Source organism: Mytilus edulis, chromosome 1 (genome assembly GCF_963676685.1).
Source record: "Mytilus edulis chromosome 1, xbMytEdul2.2, whole genome shotgun sequence".
In the NCBI taxonomy this organism is placed as follows: Eukaryota; Metazoa; Mollusca; class Bivalvia; order Mytilida; family Mytilidae; genus Mytilus; species Mytilus edulis.
The window spans coordinates 71,771,771-71,784,113 of NC_092344.1; the positions used below are offsets into that span (position 1 = coordinate 71,771,771).

At 32.1% G+C, this 12,343-nt stretch overlaps 1 protein-coding gene across 2 annotated transcripts; it reads left to right on the forward strand.

Annotated features, from left to right (window-relative positions):
• Positions 1-963: 963 nt before the first annotated feature.
• On the forward strand, positions 964-11,860 carry LOC139489263 (F-box only protein 25-like). Of its 2 annotated transcripts, XR_011656176.1 has the most exons (9): positions 964-1,221; positions 3,217-3,316; positions 3,863-3,955; positions 5,026-5,119; positions 7,164-7,333; positions 7,744-8,009; positions 8,887-8,959; positions 9,188-9,480; positions 9,787-11,860. XR_011656176.1 is itself a non-coding variant. In XM_071275522.1 (8 exons), exons 1-8 carry the CDS (start codon positions 1,094-1,096, stop codon positions 9,272-9,274), a joined length of 1,011 nt encoding a protein of 336 aa, XP_071131623.1. In that variant the 5' UTR covers positions 974-1,093; the 3' UTR covers positions 9,275-9,900. The 2 variants fall into 2 exon arrangements, 1 of the variants encoding a protein (XP_071131623.1); XM_071275522.1 differs by having other exon boundaries at positions 974-1,221; positions 9,188-9,900.
• The last annotated feature ends 483 nt before the right edge of the window (positions 11,861-12,343 follow it).

Genomic DNA, 12,343 nt, shown 5'->3' on the forward strand with positions numbered 1-12,343 from the left:
TTCCAGACACTTTGATGATATCGTTTGCGGACAAACATTGATGTCTTTTTGTAAATCTAACAATTGAAATGTGACAAAGAGGGACATGAACTATAAATCCAATTTACTTAACCACAGAACGATACACTGATGATTCCGGTGTGTTGAAATGCTCATCCTTTGCTCATGTTGCTATATAGTATAGATAAAATAAACATTCAATGACGGATCTTCATCAGAACACACAAACAATTACGTACATAATTTATCTGTTTTTCATCTCCTTTCTTGAAATGATAGTTAATTTAAAAACCACGGTAATCGGCAGAGTTGTAGTCATTGGTACTACGATATGTATTATCAATATGTTTGTAAGGTACTTCACATTCTCGTTTGAATTGTCCGACACGTTTACATTTGTGATTTTGGGGGCTTCATTGTTGAAGGCCGTACGGTGACCTATAACTGTTTATTTCTGTGTCATATGGTCTCCATTGGAGAGTTGTCTCATTGACAATCATACCACATCTTTTTTTTTATATCAAGATACTTCATTTTAACCTCAGAATCTAAGTCCTTAAGTTTAAGTTTACATTTACACATGTTAGTTCTTACATATACACTATCACACCTAGTAACTATAGGCAATGATCATGCTTTCGGGTTGAAAATAAAACCGTTTGTCTGACGACTGACGACTGAATTAAAGGTTGTTTGAAAATATGTGCTAGTGGCGGGAATATGTTTATAACTAACATAGTTATATACGTCCTTGATTAAAATTTGATGTGAATATCCTAAAACAGTGCACTTCACTTGTTCCCGATTTCTACGGTTACTAGTACTGCTTTTGGCATATTAACAAATATGCAAGCCACTAGCAACAGACATATAATTATTATAAAGGAATGATGTAAACAAAGCCATGTGACTGAGTCACGTGTATTTGTTGATATATATATTTTAACCAATCAAAATTTTTCTAATTTTACAAACACCAATCAAACAGAGTTATAATCTTCAGTGCCGAAACATTTTATCTACTTCCTGCAAAATATAAACAATTACGCACAAACCAAAACAAAGGAAAGTGAAAAGTGAAAATTGTTAAAACATGCCGTTTCTTGGACAAGACTGGCGATCACCAGGGGATCAGTGGGTTAGAACAAAAGAAGGATGGGAAAGACTTAAGTTATGGAGGATAAAAGTGTTTGAAAATTTAAACGAAAGCATCCTTGCAAGGTAAGTAGCTAAATATCGATCAGCTGATTTTCTTGTAATATTTCCGCACGTTTAACTTTAGAACCTCTTAGTCATGACATTAGATTTACGTGTCAAAACAATATCACGATACCGTTAAAAAATCATTGCAGTAATAAATAATGTAAAAATATGCAATATTGCATTTCAAAAAATAGTTATGCTAATTTATTCCAAAGATTGACAATTAATATTAATCGAAAATATTGTATATAAAGGCACAAAGAATAACCCCATTTCTTGTCATAAAAGTATGTCATTCTTAAGAGTGGTCTAATAAAACAAAGACTCCAATTTTTCATTTGTCTAATCATTTTTTATAAACCCAGTATACTAGTTTTCGGCCTATGGAATGCAACAAACAGGCCTGTACGGCTACTTGGCTATCTCCATGGTTTCCACGGCGGATACACATATGAATATTTATAGAATAGTTGCGAAACAAGAGGAAGGAAGATGCAATATGATTCCCCTCATCCTAAAATTTAGAGGTGGCCAGTTTGCAAAAAATCTGCTCTTAAATTGTTTCCGGCAAGCAAACCTATAGTTCAGTAAGCCCGGGAAAAGTTAAGCGGAGATAAGGAAAAATTATATAAGTCTTATGATTTGCACAACGGATATACAAGTATATATATAAATTGCCTAACAATGTTATTTTAATATTAAGCATGTAAATATAAAAATGTTAAACAGATTTAAAATGCATTAAAAATAAATGCAAAGCATACATGTACATCGATAGACAAACTTGCTAGCTACCAGCTATAATTATATAGGCTTCATCGAGCGTGCATCTTATCAGGTGCAATCGGATGATGACGATAAGAAACTTTTGCATGTCATTGTATATACTTTTTCTGCCTAATATATAAATTGGATGAATTTCAAAATCATTTATTTTTATTCAAATTATGTGAAATCTGTTGTTGAAGTTAGGGACGTTAATTTGCAACGTCCATTGGCGTTTATTAATAAAGAGATACATGTGCTTTATTGTTCTTTGTCTTTCCTGTATTTTTTTCTTTTCCATTTAAACCATCAGAAAAACCCAAAAGTTTTTTCTTTTCCTTCTCGCCTTAGGTGTCCACTCAGTATTCACTTCTATAATTTGAAGAGTAACATAATTTTTACATAATCAAAAGGATGTGTCTTAGAGTGGCGACTGAGATGTCTTGTGAGGGGACAAAAATTGTTGGTTGTGTACCATGATCGATGGTTATTTAACCGAATATAATTTGTCCATTGTTTCTCCCACGTACGAACAGAATGCAACAGGTGATATATAAATTGAGCTCTAGATCTCCGTTCAAGTTACAGATAGTTTTATATAAATATTTGTATTGACCCTTGAATTTTCTGAATTGTTATGAAAGTACATGCATCTCGACAAACTTCGTTTTCCTGTTTACTAGTGAAAAAGTGTTATTGCTTCCTCTATTTACGAAACTTACAATCTTTTTGTCTTCTAGTCCTTCGATATCTCCCCTAAATAAAGAGGATAAATTTGTCCTCTCTACGGGATAACTTGGGTATATTAAACTAAAGTGACTACTCTCAAAACTGTGTCAGACTTTATGTTTCAAAACCCGACGTACCTGCCCAGCTGCAAATGCATGGCAAGATGTATACTTATGAGATCCAATTTACGACTAACACTGGCAAAATGTATATATTTATGAGATCGAATTTACGACTATCACTGGCGAGATGTATATTAAAGAGATTCAATTTATTGTGTTTCTGAATCCCTCTTCCGATACAACATATAATATTACTGGCATCCAAAAAAAAAGAAGTAACGTTATAATTTACCAGTCAGACTCCTTGATAAGGACCACAGTCACACTTGTCTCAAATTCCCCCCGTATATACCTTAATATGAGTTATATAGGTTAATTTTTTTTTTACAAAGAAACTATAGTGTTTATTTTTTTTTACCTTAAACCCTACTCAAAAAGGAACTCATGTCTATTACAGGTTAATCCGATTAGCTGTATTAAATTTTGAAGGCGAGAATGGCAATGACCAGTACACACACCAACCAAGGATTCATTTCATCAAAACTTTGTCAAGAGAGGTAAGAATAACTTTAGACTGTCTTGGAGCGGTAAGTATACTCGGTCATACGCGAAAACGGATGATCGGAAATTGTAAAAGTAAGAGAAAATAATTTGATTTTCTAGTGATCCATGGTATTATCGTTTGTTCTCTTTCACGCGAAAACGGAATCAGAAATTGTAAAAGTAAGAGAAAAGAATTTGACTATTTAGTGACCCATGGTAATATCGTTTGTTCTCTTTCACACGAAAACAGATGATCAGAAAATGTAAAATTAAGAAGAGAATTTGACTAGTAAGTGACCCATGGTAATATCGTTTGATCTCTTTCACACGAAAACGGAATTAAGAAGAGAATTTGACTAGTAAGTGACCCATGGTAATATCGTTTGATCTCTTTCACACGAAAACGGAATCGGAAATTGCAAAAATAAGAGATATTAATTTGACTTTTTGATAGTGATCCATGGTAATACCGTTTGTTCACGGAATCGAAAATTGTAAAAGTAAGCGAAAAGAATTTGACTATCTAGTGATCCATGGTAATATCGTTTGTTCTCTTTCAGCGTAAAGTGGTGACAACATTGAGCGAATCTTTCATCCTTCTGGATATGACAGGTGCTGTGAAAGATATCAGAAGATTTAATTATGTCAAGAAGGTAAGATACAAGTTAACAGGAAAAGGTGTTACAGATCCGTATACTTTCTATCAGAGACATATTATACCGGTACATGTAGTATTACTATTATATGACTCTGTTTCTATGTTTGTTCATCCCAGAGAGCCATTTCTGCTTCTTCTAGTTCTCAGTAATTTCAGAAACGATGTTTGCACAAAAACGAGTTACGACCATGTGGTTTTACCGGGTAATCTTGCGACTTGACGTCTAGTTAAAAAGGACCTATGCCCTTAAAAAATCATATACATGTAACTTTAGACATGGACTTGCTATACTAACACTTAGTATAGAAAGTCCCTGCTTTAGAACTGAAAATTTTGCTGAAAGGAGTCCTGGCGACATGTACATGAGGCAATTTTTAATGGTGACAATGTGACCTAATGGGATCATACACTACTGGAACCTTGTCCAATACGCGGTCAACCTGTCAGTGTTACCAATGCAACAATCTTATTGAAATACATATGAGATGCAGTGGCGGATCTAGAAATTTTCATAAGTGGGGGCCCATTGGCTGCCTACAAGGGGGCCCGATCTCGTCACGCTTCAGTGATTCCCTATATAAGCAACCAATTTTTTTTCTCAAAAGGGGGGTCCTGCCCCCCCCCCCCCTACATCCTCCTCTGAGATGTACGTGATGGTGCCGATTCTGTGGTTGATTGATTGGTGTTCTGAGATTGACTTGAGTTGACCAAACCTTAGCATAAAGTTACGGAAATGACCATCGTGGTGCCTACCAACATACAAAGGGAACAAAAGTTAATATTTTAGTTAACTTTATATTTCAACAGGTATATTTTAGTATGGTTAGAAAAATTAAGAATCGTATCAGAGTTGGTAAATTCAAAAAAGGTTGTGCTAATTGTGTGCAGGGATATATTAAAGTCCCTGTTGTGTGTGGCACAAAAAATCTAAAAAATTGAATATTCACTTATTCAGTGCAAACTATGAAAAATAGAACAATATTCAAATCTAGTACCCAAGTGCCTATAATGGATGATGTAGTCATGTATATATACTATAACTATAAGTTTCGTTTTTTTTTGCAGATACTACATGTATTGTTGAGTAATAGTTTAGTGAACATGTCAGGAACTTCACAGAAATATATCTTCAGTATATTAGACGAAATGGTAAACCAAGGTAAAGATTACTTTAAAAAATGGACATTTTGTAGTCTTTCCCAATTTAGAAGAAAATTAGTCTGAGGATTGTACAGTTAGTTAATGGTATTTGACATAAAGGGCACAGGCGCGGATCCAGCCATTTAAAAAAGGGGGGGTTCCCAACCCAGAGTAAAGGGGGGGGGTTCCAACTATATGCTCCCATTCAAATGCCAAAAAAGGGGGGGGGGGGGTTTCCAACCCCCAGAACCTCCCCCCCTCTGGATCCGCCACTGGAGCATATCATCTGGCTGTGATCATGACCTTCACTTTTGACCTCATTTTATTAAACATTTTTTACCTGAAACAAAACTTTTATATCCTATGAAATCGGCTTTGATATATGACGCAATGGAAGCATTGCATACCAAGGAAGATGACCTTAGACCTTCAAGGTAAAAAAAAGATTTTTAACTGGATTTTCAAAGGGGAGGGAAAAAAATCGGTTATTGATATGGGGATGTACTACAGACGGGGCACTTGCTGGCTTGCAACTGCTTAACACTGCTCCTTCAATAACATGAAAACGTTTTGACAATTTTTTTTCAAATTAAGATTGAATATGTTTTTTCCATTGACAAAATGAAGGCCAAGTACAATTTCATACTTTAAAAAAGCTTTTTTTTCGTTGCGTTTTAGACCCTTACAGTAGCCATACTTATTAGGCACTGGCTACGGTTACATGGAAATGTAACAATAATAAAAATATTATTGTTACATTGGAGACTAATTGCCGGAATGCAAAGTTGGGTGAGGAACCGATTAATTACAAATGTAACAATAATTACTGAGGCTACGGTTACATTATGTTATTGTTACATGAAAAACAGCAATGTACGCTAGATTGATTAAACTTAAATATTTTATAGTTGTATTGCTTCATTCTTTCATATGTACTAAACAATACTTGTAATTTAATACTGATAAATAATAAAATATTATTATTCAACAAATGGTGTACAACTTGAATAGTTTTACTACGTATTAATGGTTTTGATGTTCTTAAAGATACTACTCAAGATTAGGAGTGTGACTGTCAAAGGCGAAAAAGATAGTTCAATGGTTTCACTTTTTAAAAGTATTTAACTGCACACCCACTCTTATTACTGCCATTATACTTTGGACCAATTTTGTTTATGGTGAAAAAAAAAATAATCTTGGGATGCCTTTTAAACGAAACTGAAACAATATCAAGACATACATTTCATACAGCTTTATAACTTGACGCAAATTGATAATCAAAAGCAAAGTTTGCTAACTGTTACTTAAATACTAAGAAATTATGTATGTACGTATACACATATCCTTGGAGGACGTAATTTCGTTCATCAAAAATGTGTCGGACTTTAAAAACAACTTACTGGATTTGTAGAAATTGTCATTGTAAATAAAAAATTACAGTAAATAAATTGTATGTTATAAATGTATGTAATAAATGTCCTCAACTTTTATTATTTCGTACATATATATTACTAGTCCCATCGTACATTGCTTTTTTTCATGTAACAATAAGGCAATGTAACCGTAGCCTCAATAATTATTGTTACATTCGTAATTAAACAGGTCCTTACCCAACCATGCATTCCGGCATTTAGTCTCCAATGTAACAATTATATTTTTATTATTGTTACATTTCCATGTAAGCGTAGCCAGTGCCTACTTATAATGTGATTGAGTTATTTCCCTTGAACTGAAATTAATAAGTTATGTAAAGATAGTCTATCAATGATTGTATGATCTATCTGTTCAATTTATAAGCCAGGAGTTTTCATAAATTTCTGGAATGTGTGTGTTGGGCCTTTTCTGTACTTAAATGACTTTTATAGATGAAGATGATTTTAGTAAACTGAAACAGTTCTACATGCAATGCAGCTCATATCTTAATTGTTAATCATTATAAATTTGTTCTAACAAATAAACCTGTTTCATGTTTATATTATGAAGATGTCCTGTCCCACAAAGAAGTGAGAAATTCTCCATTGGAGTGCCTTATGTCTGACTAAACACTTCCTTGTAAATTTTAGTTGTAAAGACCAAGAACAACATGAAAGCCATGACAGATTTACTGGATTGTGCCACAAATTCTCTCAATGATGGTAGATACAGTCATATTGGATGTACAACCTTGTGGAACAAACATTTCCAAGCAGTTCAAAAAATGAAAAACAAATTGAATGGTTGCAAAACTTTCACGGTAAGGATACAAGAAAGACGTGAAGTAGTCTCAGAAATTAAATAATTATTAGGATTAACAAATCAGTATTACTTCATTGAAGTCACATGGGTAGATACAACTACTTTTGAAAAAAAGGGGGGTGATAATTTGGTCCTTGAGGTTTTTTATATGAGAAAAATGGAATTTATTCTATTCTAATTCTGCATAACCTTTCAATAACATTCTAGAGACCTCTCCCTTTTTCATATCAATATATATCAAGTAATACAAAAGACATTATTACTTACAAATACAAATACTGAATAAATATTCTAGGGCACTTTTTCCTAGATAATTTTGGTAAAATATAAGCCCTAAAAAATCTACATAAGTCATTATTGATTGATTTGAAGCAGTCACATATTCATTTTTACTTTTATATTTTCAAGAGAAAGGAAGATGGTAAACCTACAATATCTGATTTACCAGAAGACTGTATTAGATGTATCTTAGAAAGATTGGCCGACCATAAAGATGTAGTCCACACTGGCATGACAAAGTCAAGCATCTTTCACATCACAGAATCACAGCTGATATGGAAACACATGAGTTTATTTCATTTCACCGACAGACAGTTACTTACCTTCGTACCAGATCAACTTGGTGTTGACGAAGACTTTATAAATTGGAAACATATCTACAGAAAATGCTTCTTGTAGGTTATTTTTAGTAGAAGGGGAAAAGTGTTGGAATGCTGAGATTAATACGAGAAAAAAACATCGATCAGATTACATCTAGTTTGGGATATGGGGTAGTGAATGAGATAATTTTTTGGGTTAAATGTAAAAAAAAAATATTTTTACCTCTTCAGACAAGGTGTGAATAGATTTAGAGAATAGAGTAGACCATATATATTGAACCAGTGTTTAAGTTTAAATAGACGATCAAGTAAATAAAAACTAACACTAAGGAAATTCTTCTTGTATCATTTAAAGGTAAAAAAACTGACAACCTATTTAAAATACAGGTCCTATTACATCAACAAACATGACTACATTTGTTAAAATTGTAGATGCTTGCTTTTGCAAAGTAAATAACATTATACTTAAAGGGATAGAATCAATCTAATCAGATAATATGGTAAACTTATCAAGACATTTTTCCTTTTATAAGGGGGTCTCATTTCTCATTTGGGGTATTGTGATCCAGGACCTGACTTATTTTTTGTAAGAATCCTATCCAGCTTATTGATCATTGCAATAATAGTGCTTGTAATTTCATGTGTCGTGCCAGGCTCCGTTTCCCATTTTTGTAAAAAATAATTTGACTTTCACATGTCAGGCTTACAAAAAATTTCCCAATCCCATGTCACCCTGAGACCCCTAAATGAAACCCACTTTCAACACATTATGAACAGATAATTTAAAAGTATAAAAAATACTGGTGATGGCGTCAATTATTAAAGTTTGTAACAAGGTTACATAGCTATATATATATAGGCAAGCATATAGGTGACATATATCTTTCTGTTTACAGTTTAATAATGTTGTCATACTGGTTCTCATACTGTATTTTTTTTTTTAATAATTAAGGAGATATGGAAGAAAAGAAATCTATGCAGACACATTGGCAATATGTTTACATTGTGACAACATCTTTTGGAAGGTAAAATATATAAATGATACTTTTATTGACAAATTTTTACTATCAGTCTAAAATATTGTATTAATTTGTATTCTTACAATGTCTTAGCAAAGATATAGATTTTGTTTATTTTAGATAAGCACATGATACCTGTGCTCATTTATAATGTCATAAAACATTGTATAAATCAGAAATGATGCAATGCAAACAAAAAAGAAAACCTCTAACAATGATTTTTTTTATATTTAGTCAATTGGTCATCCCTGTATCAGTGAACAAGAGCCAGCTGCCAGAATCCTCCAGCCAGAGGCTTTTCTAAAACTGTTCCATTTCTGAATCTCCATGGAAACAACAGATCTCAGCGCAAGGATAATCATACTATCAGATCTGATATTATTTACATATACATGTAGCAATAAACATTTATTGGAATATGAGTGTTCATCCAGAAAAATCAATAAATATGTGATACAAAAATGGCAGGACAAATCAAAGCAAATGAAACTGCCAGAACTTGACAATTTGTTATTTCTGAATCTAATGCTGAGTTCACACGTAATTCGTATTTGATTTGCATTAACTAATTCAAATTAGTTTAATTCGCATTCGAAACGTTTTACATCCTAACGTCAATTCTAATTGGAATTGCAATGCGCGTCAAATCGCTTCACTGTCCAAACCACGTTAACGTTTAATTCGTATTCACAAAAGCGTATTTCTAATGCGAATTGGATAATTCGAATCAATTCGAATTAAAAAAGAAGAGTGTGAACGCGATTAGCGAATTCGGTTCGCATTCGATTCAAATTCAATTCGAATTAAATGTCTGTGTGAACGAGGCATTAAAGGTCATATTTTCAAGGGCATCAGAATATTGCTGTGATTGGTTATAATTAACCAATGAACATTCAGCAAATGCAATGGCATACTGTTTCTTTCCTTTTAGCTTAACAAAAACAAAATACAAATGGCTAGTCAAATTCTGAAATCCAATGGATTCTTTTATATAACAGAAATATGTTATCCTTTCTTGTTTGTTTGTGTGTGTGTGGTTTTTTTTTTTTTTATTGTTGACAGTGTTGTTTGTCTAATGTACTATTTTGGTCCAACTTGGCAAGAGTTTTTTTTTTTACCTGATGTATATAATTTGGTAAGATATTTTTATAAAAGATGTGATGAATGCTTGCCAATTTCTCAACATTCTGTGATATACCACTTTTACCACTTAGTTACTGTTGTTATGGTGATATGCTACCATTTTACCACAAATTATTGTTGTCAAGATATATTTGTTAATCATCTAGTCTATACTAACTAGTTAGACAGTCTTTCAATATTGTCCCATTTTAAATTCTAATTAGTTTGTAGTACATGTTTTTATTCCAAACTTTTCTTATTTAGTTTTGCCTAAAACTTTTCATGTTCTGTCAAAATTAGATATTATCAAGTAACATTTCAGATCAGAGACATATAATACAATTGTATTATATGTCTCTGTTCAGATATAACAAAACTTTTAACAAATTCATTGGACATAATTATTTACTTTAAACAGATCTGTATTAGCTGATATAAATAAATCCTTACCAGGTTTTCTTTGGTTAAAATTTTTATTAAAATGTTGAACAATAGCAGAAGGCTGCCAACAATTTCCATACAATAACTTATGAACAGCGAAAACAATAATTTAAAATTTTTAAAATATTCTTACTGATGACAAAATATGTCTCAAGGGAGCTAACTCATACTGAATTTAGAGTAGTTCAGTTGAATCTCAGAAAACACAAAAATTATACTGATAATAAAGAAAATTTAGTGCTTTGTCCTGTTATATTTAGGCAAGTTTTATTAGTGCATTTACCACACGTTCTACTTTTTTTTGTTATATTTTCTGGATTTTTTCTATTGACCATGTCAATTTTTATATAAAAAAAAGTGTATAATATTATGTACATTTTTGAATATCTCATGCTTGTCATTTTGAAGTCTTTCATGTTGTTGGTTGAACTTATATCAATCTATATCATTGTTACATATTATTTTACAAGTTTGTTTTTTTTTACTTGTCTCAAGCATTTATTGTTGTTGAAATATATAAATCAGAAAGTTTTTGTGTCTATTTTTAATGTTGTTATGTTGCCCATACATATAAATCCTTTTTAATGCAATATAGCTTTTTGTCTATTTGATAAACATGTATACAAATTAATACAAGATCATAAAATCAAATTTGAAACTTGTATATTGTTCATAGCTAGGTAAAAAAGTATGTCAGCTGGAGCAAAGGTCACATTTTGCAAATAGTGCATGTATAAACATGTTCAATTTCTGACTGTATCAGTCTTGATTGTTAATTACTAGCATAGCAAAAATATGACTGAGGCCATGCAAAAATTGTTGTTGGTTCCCCCTTATCCTTCTGGGTCAGTTTTTACCCTCCACCCTCTTGGTTAGTTCGTTTTTTTTGGCAGATGAAAAAAAATGTTCCTCTGGTTCCTTTTGACAATTTACGAGGATGCGATTTACAATCTCTTAATTGTGTCAAAATTACTCAAATATCATCCATTTAGATTACACAGCTTATATCACATAATAGAATTTAAATCAAGAATTTACTGTCAGTTTAACAACAACATTCTCTGACTCTATATAGTGAAACTGATTTTTCAGAAAAAAAGTTAAAAAAATTACTAAAAATATTTCTTGCTTGCCAGGCCATGATAATTTCACATGTTACAGGAAGCAACATTTATTTTTTAATGGCCTGATCATGTGAGATTTTCACTTACAGACCTGTACAATAGTAAAAAGTTTCAAGTGAGGGGGGAAATCTGTATTGTGTAGACTGCAGTTTGTATGTGATATTATTGTTGTTCATATTGTTCTTGTTCATTTTAACAAGTATAAAATTTATAAAGGATGTTTTTGTGTTTTTAAAGCCATATAATCATAAAAAAGTTAATCTTTTGCTGGGCACAAAAATGTGTACCTGTATTCAATTCTTCATTGACACACATTTTCATGGATTTTAGAGATTAAGTATTTTAGTGGATAATTGATTTTACTGTTTTTGACAAATTTTACAAACAATCCAAAGACATGTGTACTTAGCTCAATACTTAAATTTGAGGTTTACTTTTACCATTGCAATACAAAAAAAAAATAGTACCAGTGCTTAACATATAATTACGAAATTTACTGTATATCATTCAGGTTATGACAATGAACACAAACTACAGTGAATCATGAAAATGTCATAAACATGCATCAACAAGATAATTGATTGGTGTTTAATGCCACTTTCATCACTTATTTTCTACTTCTTGGCATTGAGTTTGTATTGGTGGAGAAGCGGGAGAGAACCATAACCTTTGATAGGGAAACTGACAATCCTAGTCAATTAAG